This window comes from Maniola hyperantus, chromosome Z (assembly GCF_902806685.2).
Source record: "Maniola hyperantus chromosome Z, iAphHyp1.2, whole genome shotgun sequence".
Classification (NCBI taxonomy): Eukaryota; Metazoa; Arthropoda; class Insecta; order Lepidoptera; family Nymphalidae; genus Maniola; species Maniola hyperantus.
Genome location: NC_048564.1, coordinates 14,281,381 through 14,303,309, shown reverse-complemented (window position 1 = coordinate 14,303,309; position 21,929 = coordinate 14,281,381). Strand labels below are relative to the sequence as shown.

General features: G+C 36.4%; 1 protein-coding gene across 1 annotated transcript; it reads right to left on the bottom strand.

Annotated features, from left to right (window-relative positions):
- Positions 1-781: 781 nt before the first annotated feature.
- Aplip1 (JNK-interacting protein Aplip1) lies at positions 782-21,069 on the bottom strand. The gene is made up of 8 exons (XM_034983433.2): positions 20,907-21,069; positions 19,908-20,131; positions 16,763-17,017; positions 13,494-13,694; positions 12,892-13,009; positions 11,740-11,902; positions 11,049-11,230; positions 782-10,249 (listed from the first exon to the last, which is right to left on the bottom strand). The coding sequence occupies exons 1-8, from the start codon at positions 20,987-20,989 to the stop codon at positions 10,177-10,179; spliced, it is 1,299 nt and encodes a 432-aa protein (XP_034839324.1). The 5' UTR covers positions 20,990-21,069; the 3' UTR covers positions 782-10,176.
- Positions 21,070-21,929: the final 860 nt, after the last annotated feature.

The window sequence follows — 21,929 nt, the reverse complement described above, 5'->3', positions numbered from 1 at the left end:
AGTCCATGCGGACGAAGTCGCGAGTATAAGCTAGTTCTAATACAAAATTAGGAGTGTCTTTACAGAAAGATATACAGTCTACAAGTTATGTTATTTTTGAGGAAATGGAAAAAACCGATAGTTAGTAGAAAAAACCGGACTCCCACACCAAGGGCTCCGTACAAGGTTCCGTAATATCGTATAAGAAATAACACTATTTTTTGTCTTTAACTTTTTAAATTTTCATGGCGGCCATTATGATTTTTTTACTATTTGTTGTTATAGTGGTAATATAAATACACATTCAAAATTTCAACTCTCTACCTATTACAGTTCACGAGATATAGCCCGCTGACAGACAGACGGACGGACGGTCGGACATCTTAGTAATAGGGTCCCGTTGGTACCCATCGGGTACGGAACACTAAAAACGAGCCATGATATTATGCAAAAATTTGAAGAGATCAACCAGATAAACTAACTAAATTGCATGTAAAATATTCTCTTTTTAAGGTTTCGTACCTAAAGGGTGTCAACGGGACAGCCTCGGTCTCGGCCGTCCATCTAGTAGGCTTAGTACGAGATTTTGTCTCACCAACGTTGATAGTATTCGAGTGTCGAAACTGTTCCGCGTTATAGTAAACTGAATCTTAACAACCTTGTTTTAAAGCTCAAGTTTAAGTTAGAATAGATTTAGGATAGTAATCACATGATGCTGCAGAGGTTAGGTACATTAGAAGAACTTACACCAGCTATATCTAATCTACTTTTCTATGCATAAAATAAATAAAACACATAGCCATCAGTCCCACATAATACAATTTAATGACTTGCAACATTACCTATGTCAAGTATTTTACAGTAATGGAAAAATAAATAACTTTTTGTTCGTTCCAAGTCACAGCAAATATTAGCTTTGTTGGCCATAAACTCTCTGATCGAAATAATACTATCCTGCCGTTTATATAGACTTTATGTACAAGAAGCCAGGTTACATTTTTGATGCATCTCGGGTAAACGAATAAATAAAAACATCAAAACACACAAAGTTTCACACATAAGAGGGGTCTTTTCGTCACGGCTCCATACAAACTTAGTTTGAATATTAACCATTTATATGAAAACTGGAAATTATGACTCTGGCACACCACAGACAGAGAGAGCTAGAGTGAGGAAATACTCGGTTTTGAGGCTGGATTTGACGTGAAATTAAAGATATCTAGTCGTAAAAGTAGGTAAAATTTGATGCCTGCCAGTGTAGGAGAAGCCTCGTTTTGTTACAAGTTTCCCAAATGTCGTGAACTGTGCCACAGGCATAGATGTTTCCAAAACGTGACTACAAAATTACATCGAGTTTGATTGGTTTTATATTCAAATTAGAACGAAACTACGTTTGTGTGGAGCCAGTGACGGAGAGACCGTCGTCAAGATAGGAAGGATTAAGCTGAGTTCACACTAGGAGCGGCAGTCTCGCAAGGCTTCGTTTTGACCAGCAATGCATCTGTTGTAATAAATTTACTAAAACAAGCATAATGCTAAATCCAAAATTTTTATAAACAAGGTTTTCTTAAATGAGTATTTTAAATTTAAAGATGTTCTTAAATTTTAAGGATCCATACATTAAAAATTTAAGACACCCTTATTATATTATATAGTTTATTCTAGTTTATACACTTTAGTTTTTTTAAGTATCATAGCGATTCGGCACTACGCGTGAATTGCATTATACTTTGGCATTCTGCAAAACGTTTCACATCTTTTGGTATTTTCGGATGCTGTACATCTAAATTCTAAACATTGGGGCCGATTCTCTAGTACACAATCTCTAAACTAAACTAAATTTACAGGTCTAAGTCTAGTGCTCTCCTTTTCCGCAAGCAACATTATGAAAGGGATAGCAATAGATTTAGACGTGATATTTTAGTTTAGTTTAGAGATTGTGTACAAAGGAATTAGCCACAGTAACTCGTTAAAGTCGCGTTTACACACGCCCTAGGCCCCGCAAAATCTTGCTAGGCTGCCGCGCCGAATGCACACTGAGGCGCCGTCCTATTGTCATCGCTCGTGCGATGATGCGTGCGTTCAAACAAACTGTGTTCTACTGAACGATCATGCGATGCATTCATATTGTATTACATCGCACGATGCACGAAATCGCATCACATCAATAGGGCGATAATTAATATTAATATTAACAATAAATACATACATTTTTTTTATAAAATGCACAAAACTTCTCGTTATGTTTAAAGTTCTATGAGACGGATCGCGTCTCCTGGTAAGGTATATACTGCCGGAATAATAGACTGCACAAGCAAGCCACGAGGCAAATTGCCTTATCGATTCGCTGCACACTGCGACTGCGTACAGGTTACAGGTGTCCCGGTGCAAAGCTATAAATAAACTGCACCCGGAAGCTGCATACCAGCTCGATTGATTATATCTTTGTGCTCAGGCTACGAGCAAACCTCATACGTCACGCGTTAATATACATAGCTCCCTCACCTTCTATTCATTTCGAGCAACCCTTGTAACGTACGACCTACAATCATGAAATTTGGCAGGTACGTAGATCTTATAGCACACGCAAGGGGAAAAATCTGAAAACCGTGAATTTGTAGTTACATTAAAATGGCTTCATGAAGAAATAATTAGTAAGTATTTTCAAATTTCAAAGCAAGATTAATATAGGTAAAATGTACGATTATACTACGGAACCCTCGGTCCGCGAGTCTTACTCGCACTTGGCCAGTTTTTTAGGGTTCCGTACTTCAAAAGGAAAAACGGAACCCTTATAGGATCACTTTTTGTCTGTCTGTCTGTCTGTCTGTCTGTCAAGAAACCTACAGGGTACTTCCCGTTGCCCTAGAATCATGAAATTTGGCAGGTAGGTAGATCTTATAGCTGACATTTGGGGAAAAATCTGAAAACCGTGAACACTTGGCCTGTTTTTTTTGACATAGTACGCTCACTATATTAACTCCATAGCGTCAGCAAGTGAGGCGATTCGCTTGCGGTCGGGTGCTATAAGTCCCGCAAATCGCTATTGCACTGGAACCATGTCTCATTAAATCAAAATGACGTCATTTTCATGTCATTTTGACGTCATGTCATATGACATATATTTAAGTAGAAATATATCATCAGCTAGAAACTTCAGTCTAGTGACGACGTCACTAAAATGGCGGCCACACGCGTTAGTTTTTTGCGGTTTATAGTTGGCTTTAATGAGCTATGACTAAATATCACTTTGATTGAGTCAGCCAATCAGTGTGAAACTTTTGATGGGTTCATGTTGCAAAGGTGTCGTGAGTTTGGGCTCCTATATTCGCAATAATGTAAGATTTAAACACGCCTTCTATTGTTCAATGAAATTAGGCTCCTAAAATAACCATATTTAATTGATCGAGAGCATCATAAACGTAAACCTAGACAGATTCTATTTATATTTACAAATTCTAATTACTATCTATCATAAGATTAGATCGTTTCAGAAAGTGGCGTAGTTAGCTAAACAGTGAAACAGTAAAAAAAACTTTTTAACTTATATTTCTGATAGTTTTCTACGACATAAATTTTACGGTGCAGATAAATCAATGGTATATTCAAATATTTACTAAATAATAAAACCAATTAACATATCAATACCAATAATAATTATAGTACATTACTTAACCAGCTATAAAAAGTAATTTTTAGTAAATCTTTAAAGATTTAATATTTTATCAGATTCACGTAATATTATTATTGGGGCCGATTTTCTTGTACACAATCTCTAAACTAAACTAAATTAACAGGTCTTAATTTAGTTTTATCCTTTTCCGCAAGCAACATTATGAAAGGGATAGCAATAGATTTAGACGTAGCATTTTAGTTTTGTTTAGAGATTGTGTACAACGGAATTAGCCACATTATTTATTTAATTATAACACTAGCGATGTGACTAATCTATTGAAAATGATAATAATAAAAATCGAATAGGTTCTGAAATATTGATTGAAGTATTATAAGCAACAAAAGCGATCACGCACTCATCCGATCCGATTCGGATATAAAAATATCTACGTCATATTATGTAGATAGTTCTGTGACTACTTTGGAACATAATATTTTCACGGATTCGGATCGGAAGAGTGCGTAACCGCCCTAAGAATAATATTGTATCCGCTGTAAACAAAAACAAGATTCTCAAAAAAGTATTATTTCAAAATAATTGATTTCTAAGACATTAATATAAAAAAATCTATTTAGGTTTACAGTCCCCGGACTTTAATAATAATAAATAATAATTTCAATATGTTACAAAAATCATAATATTATGACATATTATAAAGTATATTTAAATAATAAAAAACATTTTAATTTTATAAGAATTACACAAAAGAATAATTTATATTATTTGTTAATTTTAATTATAACTAACATTTAATTTTACAACTGATTTAGGTTCTTCTATTAAACATTGACGTGACAAAGGAATAAAAGGTATTTTTATTTACTATTATAAATTATAAATATGTTTTGTTACAATTTAAAAACTATACTTATTTAAAAATTAATTGTATACTTAGGTAAGTGTACTATGAAGTATCATTCAAGGATAATAATATTTTCCTTATTGGTCCCCGAGAGGGACCTAGTACCTCAGTAGACACCGCTGCCGTGTGCGGACAATATACTGTATCTCGAAAACAAACATTTTTCAGAAATCGCGATTTTCTGGCATTTTTTTGGAAATTAGCCATAAAATCTACCTATATAAATAAAAGGAAAAACCGACTGATCTATCAACGCACAGCTCAAACTACTGCACAGATTGGGCGTGCAAATAGCTATTATGACGTAGACATCCACCAAGAAAGAATATTTGAAAATACAACCTCTAAGTGGGTAAAACAAGGGATTGAAATTTGTCACGGATGCCGTCCTCACACGACAGACCGATGGGTTAGTACTGCCAGGCTAAGGCTGATCTGTTAGTCAGCTACCAGGTGAAATAAACTGCGCACCCCCAGGGTTGCGGTACCACCACGGATATCCCCAAGAAAAAAAGGTCCACAAGAATAAAAAATTGTGTTCATCTTACCAATCAAAAAATAATAACTATCTATATGTCATTAAACGCAAACTATAAATACTTTGAATAAATGTTCGTTACATTACTACATAATATTATGTTTACATTCATACAATAGCTAGTTCAGCGACCAACAGACTGTTTTTATATCACAGTACTCGAAATTCAAATGGAAATAAATATACGTGACTACATGAATAGTTACTTTGAGTTTTGCAAACCTTTACTCGCTGGTCGCTAGCGTCTGCGCCGTTGCATTTTTTTTATTAACTAATAATTTCTAACATCATCAACAACGCCAACGATGTTATCATCAATCTATTAATTTTATGCACGCCTTTTAGATATATAATCTTAATTTCTTCTTCAATTTCTGTGTTATCAATGTTTTTCTCCGGCAACGTAAAGTATCTACATAAATATCTTATAAATCTCATATACCTATCTATAATTAATAATGATAACGAATATAATTTTTTTCTGTAATTAAAATTAAATTTTAGCGGTAGATTATGGATAAAGTACATAATACGACCCAAACGCTACCATCTGTTATCAGTCACTATCAAAAATAACGGGTACCATCTCCTTCAGATACAAAATTGTAGGCAAGAATGGATAAGTCATTCTATTGTTTAGGCTTCGTTGACGCATTTGATAATTTTTTTAAACCTTCAATAGTAAGTAGATTGGGCATATTGAAACAAGGGGAAGTAAAAAGATATTAGAAAGACAACTTACAGACAAATTTTTGTAGTCAAAATACTTCTCGCAGACGCAACCGAGTTGTTTGCAAAACTTACAAGAAGGTAGCACTAAGTTAAGAGAAAATACTATCTGTACAGTACTATTTATACTGTACAGCATCAATTTCAATCAATATTGGCACCGATTTCTTTGTCTTTCTCTAAACTAAATTTAGAGTATCTGCATCCTTTTATTTTTAACAATGCTAAAAAATTTGACAACCTCCCTGGCGCAGTGGTAAGCGCTGTGGTCTTATTAGAGGGAGGTCCCGGGTTCGATTCCTGGTAGGGATTTGGAATTTTATAATTTCTAAATTTCTGGTCTGGTCTGGTGGGAGGCCTCGGCCGTGGCTAGTTACCACCCTACCGGCAAAGCCGTGCCGCCAAGCGATTTAGCGTTCCGGTACGATGCCGTGTAGAAACCAAAGGTGTATGGGTTTAATAAAAACTGCCATACTCCTTCCAGGTTAGCCCGCTCCCACCTTAGACATGCTCGTCACTTACCATCAGGTGAGATTGCAGTCAAGGGCTAACTTGTATCTGAATAAAAAAAATAAAAAAAAGAAAAAGGAACGGAACATGACTTTCACATTTAGAGACTCTAAATTTTAGTGCACAATACAAATTTAAACAGTAGGTTTGAGACTGCGCGCTAAAATCACGGGTTTTAACATCTAAAAATTAAATTTAAAACTGTCAAACTGTGTCTGTTCTTTTCATATTACATTAGTAAGAAGAGCATGTGAATACTCTAAAATTAGGTTGTACTCAGAATCGGTGCCAGTGTCTATAATTTTAAATACTGGTAGTACCTAAGTGAAACCATTTTCTGCATCCTATTATAGCTCTTGTCAAAAGCAATAAAATGTAGGTAAATATTATTTTAACTACATAATTATAATATAAATCTCATGAGCAAGGCGCAAGGAAAGGCTTGTGTGTAAAATATACATAATATTATTTTAAAAAGTCTCATATTGTTTAATGTTAGAGTTAAAAATAAATACTACTTATTTGGGATAAAAGCCTAGTCAATAATATTGTCATTTAATAATTAACATCATTATTTTGGTATACTTAAAACAGTTACAAACGGTAAGTTATTGAGATAATGTTGAGTAATGGGCACAGTTTCATTCACAAGTGGCAAGATAAAATTCATGTAAGATTTTTTTGTGCCTAGGGTTTTATCTTATCATAAGAATAATATTTATTCCTAATTTCTATATATATATAATATCAAAATATGACGTAGATAGTCCCATGCATTGTGTTGATTGATACAGATTGGGAACAAGATGTTCTGCAGAAATTCTAATGTAATATTCAAAGGTTCGTTACAAATTATTCTGGCCTGATTTTGTCTACAAACGCGTCCAAATAAAACTTAATAATATTATACAGCGTAAATTTTTTAACACATAAGTATTTTCTAATTTTACATTTACATTGTAATTTTTAATCTCGTAATTATGGTATTATATTATGTTGTCATAAAATAGAATTACCTTTGTGATTGTTGCTGCTTCTGACAATATATTAGCTGTCAAGAATCATGTAAAATATAAAACAAGATATCGAAAAATGTATAGAATTTATTAACTCTTCGATATTATTTTGTTAATTTATCGACAAAAATAAGTTAATATCCTTTTTAGTATAGTACAAAACTGATATGACTCAAATGGGTATTGATTAACCAACAACGTGATTATAAAGCATCATCCAAACCTGCGCGACAAAAGTGACTACAAAATGGAAACGTCAGCCGTGCGGCGTCGCGCGTCGCCTCTGACGATATTTGGTAAGAGTCGAACCATAGTTACATTTTTTCCAAAATAAATATTTTGACATTAAGACGCAATAAAAGACACGATTCTTCCGTGCCACCCTGATTCAAGTGCTATATTTTAGTGCTTACATTTTTTTTTTAGAAATCCCAACTTATCACTATTATTATGCTATTATAATAACATGTCCAGATGTGTTAGATTTTCTCAACATATTAAAAATTCGCTAGGATCACTATGGTTCTACCATCACCATTTTAATGGTGCCATTTACACCTACGCATTCTTACATCTGCACGTATAAATTGGCATTATGAACTATCCCACGTCGCGTCCTGCATCCTTTGTTAATGACGCGCAGGTGTGGCCGTAGCTTTAATAAAACTTATCCAAAACTAATGTTCTCTACAGTCACCAAATTTTATAAAATATTAATATATTTATAAGTAATACTTTATTATTATATATAAGGAATTCTAATATTAAAATTAATATTTACATCACTAGTAATTTTAAATAATTCCGCGTTACAATGCAGCAATAAATAATACACTTAATATTTTGAGTTGAACTTAATGTATTAAAGCTAAAGTTTTTAATTGAGAATATTAATTAACAGAGGAGGACCCGTCACTCTCACCACACAAACGCAGTTTCATTCTCATTTAAATATAAAGCAACCAAAGTCAATGAAACTTTGTAGAAACTAATGTCTGTGTTTGTGGTTTACCGGATTTCTGTAAAAATAACTAGTTTAAAAATACATGGCTTTAAAAATTTGTTAGTAAGTCCTTGAGCCCATGTAACTTAAAAAGATATTTTAAGGAAATCTAGAAATCCACAGACACCGATATTAGTTCCTAGGACCTATCTAAAATTCATTGATTACATTCATAGGACTAATCAAAAAAATCTTCATTGAGTTTGTATTCATAATATGAGAACCAAACTAAGTTTGGCACGCACTAGGAATAACCCCCTTAAAATAAAGAATGATAAAACAATAACATTATGAAGTAATTCTCAATATTCAAAATAATCGTAAGACAAATATTGGAATAAGGAATGAACAGGAATCGAAAAATAAATTAAAAAAATAGTAAAAAATATTTAACAAACAAAAAATCGACCAAATGCGAGTCGGACCCGCGCACCGAGGGTTCCGTACTACAATCGTGTTTTTTTTTCGACATTTTGTACAACTATTTAGCATAAAAATAAATAAAAATCTGTTTTAGAACGTACAGGTAAAATGTTAATAATATCAACAATTATTGCAGCATTGTTTTTTGAAAATATTGAATTTTCTGCAGATGTTCCCCAAAGTCTAAATCGAAATTTCAATCACTTAGCGCCATTTCTATGTGTTAATATTATAGACCGTATAAAGAAAAGTCCATGGAAGTAAAAAAAACATAGGCCTAACATTTAGTATAGTTTAAAGACTAAAATGTCTAAATAGTTCTAAAAGATTTGAAGAGGGCAAAATATAATCACTGAGTTTATTTCAGATACATAATTTACAATGATTATTTAACATTAACAAAGTACTGTGTATATATAAGTAATTTTTTTAGTCATTAGTGCTGATTTGGATGCGCCTAATTTAAAAGTTTTTGCATCTTATTCTTATCAATGAATAAGAAAAGGACAGGCGAACCTGTACGGGATGTAAACCAGAACTCTAGCAAAAGTGTTATACTAAACACAATCCAATACCAATAACCATTTGCCTCATTTTGTAGTTTTAGTGATTTAGTGCACAATGTATAGGTGGCGTCACCCGGTTCAGGGTACCAGCTGAAAATCAGCGCTGTATGTTCTTGTGCAACAAGGCATACAGCATAATGCTGAGCTGGGACCCTTTTTCGGGTTGTGCCACACAATATGACAGTTTGTTCCGGCGCTTCTTTTGCTTGTTCTCAGGTGGAAGAAGCGCCGGAATAACCAGCTCTTAGCTTTAAATTGTGATGTGTGGCACAATTGTATAAATAAACGTCTTTTCTTTCTTTCTTTCTTTCTAGCGTGCAAAATTCGAATCAATGCGCCGCCTACGATGCGGCATTAACTCCAACACTTACGCAACGTTCGTTGACCTCTAGCGTCAGTCAGACGTTTTATTTGCAATATATCGTAAACTTTTACAAAATTATATTTTTTTTGTGGTATCATATCAGTAATCAATAGTACTATATCACCTGTCTTCGTTTTTGCCAGCGTTCTGGTATATTTAACAGTATTAAAAAGTTAAGATGCAAGTACACAAAATTAAGTTATGAGAAAGACATCAGTGGCATTAGCGCGGTTGTTTGACAGCTACAATGTCACGATCGCAATCATCTCTGATTGGTTAATGCCCGCTCACTATTGGCCACAATGCATTGTTGCAACAAGAATCGCACAAATTCAGCCAATCAGAACAATTTAGATTGTAATAATGATTGATGCAGGTTTTAGACAATCGCCCTACTGAATCAAAGTATAGTTCTTGCATGATTTCATGCTAGGAGTCAGTGTAAAGTAAAATATAAAAGCATACTTATTATTTATTTTGATATAGGTAGGTAATAGCTATTGCTTAACTTTATTCTATGTAGATGTCCTCAATGGGATATGCAGTTTCGATAAATTTTTGATAGAACCTCTGGAACGCTCTCCTGAAAGAAATTAAACAAAACAGTGTTACAGCCGCACTCAGAGACGCTTAATCGTTACTTAAGTTTTGTTAAAACGAGACGAGCTATATCTCTCACATAAATCTGTCGCGTTTAACTCGATCTATAGTAACGATTAGCGACTCTGAGTGCGACTTTTAAGTACCTAAGTAAGGCTTTTTATTTTATACTTTCATGTACCTACTGTAGAAGAAGAATTTATTGATATGAGGAAACATAACAATCCTTATAGTACGCGACAGGTCGAAATGGCAATCGGGGTATGAGAAGTTAGCGCGGGGGCTATGTGGATTATTCAACTAATCAGAATAAATGTATAGTACGGAGCGTTCCCTCGTACTATACATTTATTCTGATTAGATGAATAAATCAAATTAAGTATGATTAAATATTTCTCTGCGTATTGTCCCCAACACAAGGAGTAACGATCAGCGACTATGAAAATTGGATCATGGTGGCATTGGAAGATAACAGGTAATAAATGTGTAAAAAATCTTACGTCAAAGTATAAAGTCTAATTAAAAAAAAAAACTGATACTTTGACGTAAGATTTTTTTATACCCTTATTACCTGTTATCTCCCAAAGTCACCACGACCTAAACGTCATATTCGCTAATTGTTCTTCCCTGTATTGGGGACAATACGCAGAAAAACTTTCTGATTTTATAAAATAACGAAGGTCTAGCACGCTCTGGCTCTTAGTCCATTACCCCTCCCGCACTACTGCAGGAACCTCATAAATTATGTGCTATACCTTTAGTATTGCTAAAAAAGTGCTTACCCTACAGCTTCAGCGACTGGCCTCGTAGATTCCTGACCTCTAAAGACATGACAAGCGAATCTCTGTAGCGTGGGATGTTTCGTGATGAATCCCAAGTATCGGTGGTCGCGCGGATGGAACGCGCAAAATGACACGTTTTTCAGTGAGTAAAAGTAGTCGATGCAAGGTCCACTGCGACTTCTCTGTTGGGAAAAACGATTTTTTTCTTTATTTAATTAGGGACTTTAGGAAAAATTGGTGAAATGCGAGTTGGCTTCGCATAAGGGTTCTGTCTTCCGTACCATCATACAAGATATTATACCATTTTTTTTATTTTTTATTTTTATGGTGACAACCAAATATTATCTGTAGCGTGGTATGTTTTGTGATGAATCCCAAGTATCGGTGGTCGCGCGGATGGAAATCGCAGAATGACACGTTTTTCAGTGAGTAAAAGTAGTCGATGCAAGGTCTACTGCGACTTTTTTGTTGGGAAAAAGGTTTTTTTTTTCTTTATTTAACTAGGGGCTTTCGGAAAAATTGGTCGAGTGCGAGTTGGATTCGCACATGAAGGATTCTGTTATCTGTACCATCTTACAAGAAATAATACTTTTCAACTTTTTATTTTTCATGGCTGTAATTTTGAAATTGAGTAGCAGAAACACTTCGAGTTGATTGGTCGAGAAAGTTTATTCGTAGGAAGACTACTTACGTCGGGTTTCGATCGATCAACCATTCGTAGACCCTGATCTGATACTTCTAAAATACATGGTTGCGTTCCAGGTTCTCCACTGCATTCCCCTACGATTTTCTTCACTGCTTGACAAACTACTCCTGTACCCTTATGTGCTAGTGTTTCTACTGAGCCCATGTACCTAGTGGAAACATTAAAATTTCAAAATCAAAAAAAAATATGTGTGCCAACTTGTGGCTCTAACCGTGAGTATGTACTGTCTAAACATTTATATCATCATCATCATGATCAACCCATCACCGGCTCACTACAGAGCACGGGCCTCCTCTCAGAGTGAGAAGGGTTTTTGGCCATAGTCTACCACGCTGGCCATGTGTGGATTGGTATACTTCACACACCTTTGAGAACATTATGGAGAACTCTCAGGCAGGTTTCCTCACGATGTTTTCCTTCATCGTTAAAGCAAGTGATATTTAATTAATTGAAACGCACATAGCTCCGAAAAGTTAGTACGTACCCGGGATCGAACCCCCGACCTCCGATTAGAAGGCGGACGCGCGCTGTTGATTTTAAGCTATTTTAATGTAGATAACGGGTGCATAACACGATTAATTTGATGTTCTTTTTACGATCTATATCACGACGGGACTGCAGTGCTGCGAGATATGAAGTTTGAGCTATCATGGGCACAGCGAACAAACTACCCTCCTACCCTCAGACCTCTGAATTTTTGAAATGGTGTGCTTTTTATGAAATTGAATAACCCAGGCTTGCACTAACAATGAATGAAAACATCGTGAGGAAACCTGCATGCCTAAGAGTTCTCCATAATTTTCTCAAAAGGTGTGGGAAGTCTGCCAATCTGCAGTCGGACAGCGTGGTGGACTTTGACCTAAACCAGTTTCATTATGAGAGGAGACCTGAGCTTAGTATTGGACTGGCGATGGGTTGTTATCCATACTGATATCATTAATGTGTCTGTCTGTCTGTCTGCTAGCCTTTCACGGCTAATCCGTTCAACCGATTTTGACGAAATTTGTTACAGCGATAGCTTGCATCCTGGGAAAGGATATGGCCGGGCTACTTTTTTCCCCGGAAAATCAAAAACCTAAACCCACGCGGAAAAAGTCGCGGGCATCATCTAGTAAATAATAAGAAAAAAAATCTTACCCTAATAAGTATCGTTCTCGCTTAACTTTGGCATTAGCGGGGTCAAAATCATTGTAGTCCATGTCGACCGCATAGGCCGAAGGAAATATACCTTGTTGTCCAGTTCGTAAGTTTACACCTGAAATAAAATGACACGTTTAACTGCATATTATCAGATAAGCTGTGATAGCCTAGTGGTTAGGACGTCTGCCTTCTAATCGGAGGTCGAGGGTTCGATCCCGGGCACGCACCTCTAACTTTTCGGAGTTAGGTGCGTTTTAATTAATTAAATATCACTTGCTTTAACGGTGAAGGAAAACATCGTGAGGAAACCTGCACGCCTGAGAGTTCTCCAGGGTGTGGGAAGTCAATACCAATCCGCACATGGCCAGCGTGGTAGACTATATGGCCATGTGCAGATGTGCCCCTTCTCACTCGAGACCCGTGCTCTGTAGTGAGCCGGTGAAGGGTTGATCATGATGATGATGATATTATCAGAAACTAGCTGTTGCCTTCAACTTCGTTCGCGTCCCGCGGGAACTGTCTTTTCCCGTGGATTTTCCAAAAAAATCCTTCATGCAAACCTTGTCCTAAAACTTACGTCCTAAATAAAGCGAGCCTACCTTCACACCATAAATCATCAGCCTCCTTTTGCACATAAATAGGATCCCCGATTTCAACTTCTATTTCATCGTGGTGTCTGGGATTGAACTTGTGTAGACCTCTATGTGTTGCTTCTAACATTTCCAATTGGCTGTGGGGTACCGTGGTCATGTTCCCGGAGAAGTTGATGCCGCTAATGCTGCAGCTGGATGATGGCGACACTGAAATTAAATGCATCATCATCATCATCTTAACCTATTGCCGTCACATACACACTTTTTAGGGTTCCGTACCTCAAAAGGAAAAACGGAAACTTAGGTATAGGATCACTTTGTTGTCTGTCTGTCGGTCTGTCAAGAAACCTACAGGGTACTTCCCGTTGACCTAGAATCATGAAATTTGGTAGGTAGGTAGGTCTTATAGCAGACATTAGGGGAAAAATCTGAAAACCGGGAATTTGTGGTTACATCACACAACAAAAAATTAAATTGTGGTCATGAACTAATAATTAGTATTTTCAATTTTCGAAGTAAGATAACTATATCAAGTGGGGTATCATATGAAAGGGCTTCACCTGTGCATTCTAAAACAGATTTGTATAAATTTTTATGCATCATAGTTTTTGAATTATCGTGCAAAATGTTGAAAAAATACGACTGTATTTTTTCAACCTTTCTATAACATCAACCTATATACAGCCCACTATTGGGCACGGGTCTCCTCTCAGGATGGGATGGGTTTAGGCTACAGTCCACCAAAACTTGCCAAGTGGCCAATTATTCATAACGCGAAAGTTTCGACGCTAAATAGAGCCTTTACTAGAATCACTATGAAGCGGAACCAAAACGAATAAGTTTTAGGCATGTTTTAGGGTACCGTATCTCCATAAAAAAGCAACCCTTAAATAGGATCACTTCGTTGTCCGTCAGTCTTTCTGTCGTGTTTGTCAAGACCCGTCAAGGGAATTAAAACCTATAGGGTTCTTCCCGTATACAATATGGCAGGTAGCAATTGTCTTATAGCACTAGTAAATAATAAGTCCGAAAACCATGAATTTGTGGTTACATCACAAAAAAAATTAAAAGTTCTATTTCTTGTACGATGGTACGGAACCCTTTGTGTGCGAGTCCGACTCGCACTTGACCGGTTTTTTATCAAGTGGATAGGTTAATATCCAAGAAAGTGGGTACCTATGTACATTCCTTGTCTTTTTTTTTATTCAGATACAAGTTAGCCCTTGACTGCAATCTCACCTGATGGTAAGTGACGATGCAGTCTAAGGTGGGAGCGGGCTAACCTGGAAGGAGTATGGCAGTTTTTACTAAACCCATACACCTTTGGTTTCTACACGGCATCGTACCGGAACGCTAAATCGCTTGGCGGCACGGCTTTGCCGGTAGGGTGGTAACTAGCCACGGCCGATGCCTCCCACCAGACCAGACCAGAAATTTAGAAATTATAAAATTCCAAATCCGTGCCAGGAATCGAACCCGGGACCTCCCACTAATAAGACCACAGCGCTTACCACTGTGCCAGGGAGGTCGTCGTCTTTTTTATGCATATTAATGTTTATCGCATTGGATAATTTCAGTTAATATAAAGAAACACTGCATTATTCAAGAACTATAAAATATAAACGTCAACACCAAAATGCAAGTCCTTTCTCTTATGAAAACTGTTTGAAACTGAGATCCGGACCATGATATTGATTTGTCTATAAATAGAGTCGCAGCGCAAATCAAAGCTTCCTGCATCAATTAATGTACAAGTGTATGGCAGGACGGCAAACTAAGCTATCTATAATATTATAAAAATGAATCACTAAATGTGTTGCTCATCGCAAATCTCGAGAACAGCGGAACCGATTTCGCTAATTCTTTTTTTATAATATTCCTTGAAGTACGAGGATGGTTCTTACGGAGAGAAAAATTTAATTCAACCTCCCCCTCAATTTTCTAAACTCCACCCGAGCGAAGCCGGGGCGTGTCAGCTAGTCTATAATATAAAAATTAATCACTAAATATGTTGCTCATCGCAAATCTCGAGAACAGCTGAACCGATTTCACTAATTCTTTTTTTATATTCCTTGAAGTACGAGGATGGTTCTTACGGAGAGAAAAATTTAAAAAATTTGAATCGACTGTTAGGCGGAACGAAGTTCGCCGGGCAGCTAGTTGTAAATAAATACAATTCGCGGCCGAAAGTGATGAACATCGGCCTTTAGAATAACATTTCAGGTTCGTAGAGCGTTGTCTCTGTCACTCATACCCATAATTGACGTTTTGTCGGGCTCAACGACCGAGACAGTGCTCTACAAATCTGCTATCTCCTTCTAAAGATCGATGTTCATCACTTTTGGCCGCGTGCTGTAGGTACCTAAATAAAAATAAAAGTATTTTTTATTCGGTTTGTTTACGCAATAAATACTCAAAGTACATTAAAAAAACCGGTCAAGTGCAAGTCAGGCTCGCGCAACGAGAGTTCCGTACTACAGCCGTATTTTATGACATTTTGCTGGATAATTCAAAAACTGTGATACATAAAAATAAATAAAAATTTGTTTTAGATTGCACAGGTGAAGACCTTTCATATTATGATGCCCCACTTGATATAGTTATCTTTCTTAGAAAATTGAAAATACTAATTATTAGTTCATGACCACAATTTAATTTTTTGTGTGATGTAACCACAAATTCACGGTTTTCAGATTTTTCCCCTAATGTCTGCTATAAGACCTACCTACCTTCCAAATTTCATGATTCTAGGTCAACGGGAAGTACCCTGTAGGTTTCTTGACAGACTGACAGACAGACAGCAAAGTGATCCTATAGGTTCCGTTTTTTCTTTTGTGGTACGGAACCCTAAAAAGGTCTGTGTGGCCCCGTAAAAGTTGGCAACACTGACGTTGTGCTTAAACCCAATCATTGTTTGACATGTGTAACAAAATGCCTGACTAGCTTCAAAACCTTGTTTGTAGTGTTTCTAATATCATTATTATTAGTTGTGTAGCTTTGTTTTTCTTTATTACACTCCAAAGTACCTACTTTGACTTTTGTATTCTTTAGTTAAAACCCAATTACAATTAAACTTTTACAAGTACTGGTTTGAAATGCCTTCCTACCGAGAAGAACCAGCAAGAAACTCGGCGCTTACTCTTTTCTAAGAATTGATATACAATATTGTGCCACGTACAGTACGCGACAGAAAACAGGGATTTGAAATTGATGTAGTCCACGCGGACGAAGTCGCGAGCATAAGCTAGCGGTTAATAAAGAAAAAGGGAACTCACCAATTTGCTGCAAAGGTGTCGGGGATAAACTTTTAGGACCAGTGTCAATAGGAGAGTGTGCAGTACTATGGCCACTGTCAACATCTCCCAAGCTCTGTAGCCTTTCCGAGTCCGGACTAGAGTCTTCGTCCAGGAGGTACCCGCACTTCAGTACCAGCAGTGGCCGTCCCTGACACCCTGGTCGGACAAGGACACCAGTTAATGCGCCTAACTCATCGGCCAGTGACACGGGCTGCCCAGAGGTGATAATTGTCGCTGAAAATAGTAAATTCCAATTCAAATACCTATCTTTATTTCATGTCACTTTATCAGTTTATATAACAAGTCATGATTTTACTTAAATCGGTTCCGAAAAACCTACATCAATAGTTATTACAATCGCAATTGTTGTGATTGGCTGAATTTATGCTAGTCTTGTTGCAATAGTGAGCGAATGTCAACTAATCAGAGGTGATTGCAATCGTGACACTGTAGCTGTCATTCTACCGCAATCCTATAATCGAGCAATTGCGGTAGAATATTTAATTACTTAAAACGCACATAACTCTGAAAAGTTAGAGGTGCGTGCCTAGGATCGAACCCCTGACCTCCGATCAAGAGGCGGACGTTCCAAACCACTAGGCTATCACAGCTTCTACGAACAAATTACAAATGTTAGTTTAAAACTATATTGATTTTGTTATTTTGTTGGTTTCTTGTGTCTTTCAATCACGTCACAACAGAGATACGATTTGATTTTTTGTTTACATAAAGTTAAAGATCAGAGTGACATAAGCATACGTTACTCTACCCGGGAAAACAAACGGTTACTGTGGATGGTGTGTATTACTGTATACAGTGGATTTTTCCTTCAATCACGCAGCATCAGATCAATGGATTTTTCGCACGGATATAGTTAAAGACCTATACAGGTTGTAACCAGAACGCTGACAAAAACGAAGACACGTGACAGTACCTATTGATGATTACTGATACGATGAAAAAATAAAAAAAAATCATATAATTTTGATAAAATTTACGATATATTGCAAATAAAATATCTGACTGACGCTAGAGATCAACGAACGATGCGTAAGTAGGCCACTTGGAGTCGAGTTTTGCATACTATACATTGCGGGTTTGAAAAATACTAGATCACTAAAATTACAAAATGAGACAAATGGTTACTGGTATTGGATTGTGTTTAGGTAGTAGAACAATAACGCTAAGGTTTTTTCAAGCGTTCTGGTTACACCCTGTATGGTGATATAGACTACAGTAGCCGGCAGAAAACATTGTACATCAACCTTTAGAAAGAGATTTCGGGTTCGTGGAGCGTTGTCTCTGTCACTCGTACCTATGTGACGTTTTGTCGATCTCAACGACAGAGATAACGCTCCACGAAACCACTATCTCTTTCTAAAGGTCGAAGTCAAAGTCAAATGATTTATTCAAAATAGGTAATAAATTACTCTTTTTGATGATCAGATGTTGGATTTGTAAGATATAGTGGTGATAATTATTACGCAAACTTAAAACTAAAGCTACGACGGTTCCAAGCGCGCCCAGGTCTGAGAAGAGCCCACAACAAACTCAGTCGATTTACAATATTTCCTATCGGTACTGTACTTTATATTGCCGAAAAACAAAGAGTTCTTATGGGACTATCCTGAAGTTAGATAGGTAAATGATATTAATAGAATGATTGCGAAGCCCCTTAGATAGTGACGTTGTAGGTGTATACACGAATGATACTACACCGTCTAGACGCCTACTCGAAAGATACCTGGAGGGTTCCTAGAACTTATACCTATGTGAGGAGATAGTTGGAAAATATATAGTACGCGACAGGTCGAGCGGCCTGATGTGCGGGTATGCGGGTGTTCCCCCGACTCATACCTCGATTGCCATTTCCACCTGTCGCATACTATGAGTACCTATGGTCCATACAAAATGAGAACTCACTCGCCATTTTAAGTTAATATGTCAACTGTCATGTCAAAAGCACGGTTCAGCTTTAAAAATAAGGAAGTCAATTCAAATTCAAAAGTCGATCTAGCTAAGATTTATGGTTCGAAGACACAGCTAAAAAACTGCATTTTTTACATTAGAAGAAGCTGCCCTTGACTTCGTCTGTATGTTAAATAAGTCTCAAAATTTCTCGTGAAATTTTATGTTATGAATTTTAGAACATTCTTACAATTAAATGTTCATTCATCAGTTTCTGATTTAAATGACGCTTGATATATTTTTTCTGACAACACACACACATATACACAAAATGTTCTCAAACTCGCAAAAGCTATGAGTAAAAGAGCAGGACACAAATAGATCAATCGCGGAGCGCATTCGCCTTACTTGAAATAGACAAGCTTTCGCTAGGGTTAGATTACATTTTTAGACTTTTCTATTGACCTTAAACGAAAGAATAATATAGCCTTGAATATCAAGGCAGAGTTTTCAATCGCCAAATACTATTGAACTTGAAATTTTAACAGCTTTTGTATTGAAAATCTATCAAAATGTCAAACTTATTTATTGGTACTATATATCTTGGCATTTGCAAAATTTAGCCCTTGTTGGATTAGGCCTAAATTTTCAATTGCCAAGTAATGTTTAATTAAGGAATGAATTTGTCCATAACAATAGTCATGATAGTATAGTAGTCAAAACTAAAATTGTTAATCATCGATTCAAAATGATGAAATTTTTTCGATTGAATTTAGCGATTGAAAAAACAGTACTTATAGAAAGAAAGAAAAGACATAAATTTTAATACGGTTTTTTTGTAATTGTGCCACACGTTATACTAATCCATAAATTGTACATTATAGGTACTCCATGGGCATTAAAACTTATGGTCAATTATAATAGAACCAACGAGAGATTGCGCTTTTGACATCAGTCAGTTAGTTACATACAAAATAATATTGTATGCCCACACGCACGCATAACTTTGATCTGACAACAAAACGTCAAAAACGCAACCTCTCGTTGCGTTGGCTCTACAATAATAGTAAATTAATAAAATGCCACACCATTTTGTGTGGCACAATCTTTTGTTCTAGCTCAATATACTCTCTGGCATCAACTGTATGCCAGAGAACTGTACGCAATAAAAATAAGACGCATAGAATTAGTTAGATTACATAAAAAAGGGCCTTACATTTTCTAGATTTCGGGATTTCCGGGAGTTTCCTCCGTCGCCTTTCCCCGCTCGCGAACGATTGGTGGAGCGGGCTCCTTTGTGCGTCCGTAGCGTCTGTTTGTCCAGGAGAGTCATCAGTATGTCCAGGATTTCCCGTGTCGGCTTCCCCAGGGTCCTCATCCGGCGTGCCCTCACTCTTTGACGACGGCGAATCATCCTCCAAGCCCACATTTGGCACTAATCTAAACATAATAAAAAGAAATGGCTGACTGACTGATCTATCAACGCATATCTCAAACTACTCCTTGTTCTGAGACTGGACGGATTGGGCTGAAGTTTGGCATGCAGATAGCTATGACGTACATATATTAAGAAAAGCCTTTTAAAAATTCAACCCAAAAATAGGGGTTTGAAATTTGTGTAGTCCACGCGAAAGAAGTCGCGGACATAAGCTAGTCTTTATTAGAAATTAATACAAAATTTTCTTATATTTAAATAGCTGATTTGCCCTGCTTTACTTTGGTGAAATTTAACATATACCTATCATATACATATACAGGAATAATGTACCTTTTAAATTACAAAAGAAAGAGATTGAAAAGAAAATTTGCTCTCTTTCTTTATTTATAAATAGGTATTAGTAAGTATAGATTACTTAATGTTATCATTTTAACTAAAAAAAATAACTAAAATATTTATTTCCCGTTGCCAACTTATTCGCCCTAATGATATTAGGTCAACTCTACCAAATTGGTTTGGCAAGTAGGCTCTACTGAGATATATTTGCAAGAAACTCAGCAATTAATATTTCCAATAGAAGTTTTGAAATTGTGGTCTTTCTCAGCTCGAAGAGCATTCTCAACCTGTTTCACTTGGCAATAATTCATTAAGCACTTTGTCAAACACTTGAATAAAAAAACGTAAGGTGACGAGAAAGTAATGATTTTTTTCCGTCATTAGTTGACATTATTTTGCAGGTGTAATTTAAGGCTTTTATGGTATTATGAATAGACTTACGAGTAGAAAGGTGTAGGTGCTTTAATATGCTGCGGTAGTTTGTCGAAGACCCGGCGGAATTCTTCGAACTCGCTGTCGGCCATGGCGATTCACCTGGTGCAGGGAGTACATGCGACACTCTTCAATAGGAAGCTTATCGACCGGAGTTCAGAATTGTTATGAATAGTTCGAGTTTTGCGCATGCGCGTAGTGGGTGCGTGCGCACCCTCAACCCCCACGGCTATGCGCGGTAACGTTGTGCCCCATTGTGCCTCACAGTACGCTTAGTACGAGATTTTATGTCGCACCAACGTTGGTAGTATTCGAGTATCGAAACACTTCCGCATTACAGTCAACTGGATCTTAACTGCCTTGTTTTAAAGCTCAAGTTTGTTTACACAACTACAGCCAGCGCTCCAAGCGGAAACGATGCGAAATTAAAATCAGTGGCATTGAATATTTGACTTTGATTCAAGGCGCTTTAGGTCCATTTTACTTTGACGGTATTGTGTTTCGACTCTCGAATTCTAGCAACGTTTGGTACCGTAACGTAAAATCTTATACTAAGCGTACAGATCTTTATGACCCTAGTATACGTTAACCTAACACGCTCGGCGATATTTATAGAGTCCACTATTATACTATTTATAGTTACGCTATCAGGAATATTTTTTGTTAGATTACAAGCCAGCTTTAGTGTTGGTAGGCGATATTTTTTTTGTGTTTTTGTTTCATTTTTAGGGTTCCGTAGCCAAATGGCAAAAAATCGGAATCCTTATAGATTTGTCATGTCTGTCTGTCTGTCGCAGCCACTTTTTTCTGAAACTATAAGAACTATTACTGTTGACACTTGGTAAGTAGATGTATTCTGTGAACACAAAAATAGAAAAAAAAATTTTTGGGGGTCCCCAAACTAAACTAAACTAAGTATTTCGTTCTGAAATAAATAAAAAAATCTCATCAAATCCATACGTGTGGTGGGGTATCTATAGATAGGTCTTTAAAAATGATAATCAGGTTTTTAATATAATATTTTTTCTAAAC

Bases quoted from the DNA above. Each gene is read 5' to 3' on its own strand.
- Aplip1 (XM_034983433.2), bottom strand. From the start codon at position 20,989: ATGGCCGACAGCGAGTTCGAAGAATTCCGCCGGGTCTTCGACAAACTA. The intron at 11,903-12,891 runs GTAAGATTTTTT...TGTTTCCACTAG, and splicing joins CGAGAACGATACTTATTAGG to GTACATGGGCTCAGTAGAAA. The intron at 10,250-11,048 runs GTAAGCACTTTT...AATTTCTTTCAG, and splicing joins CCAGTCGCTGAAGCTGTAGG to GAGAGCGTTCCAGAGGTTCT.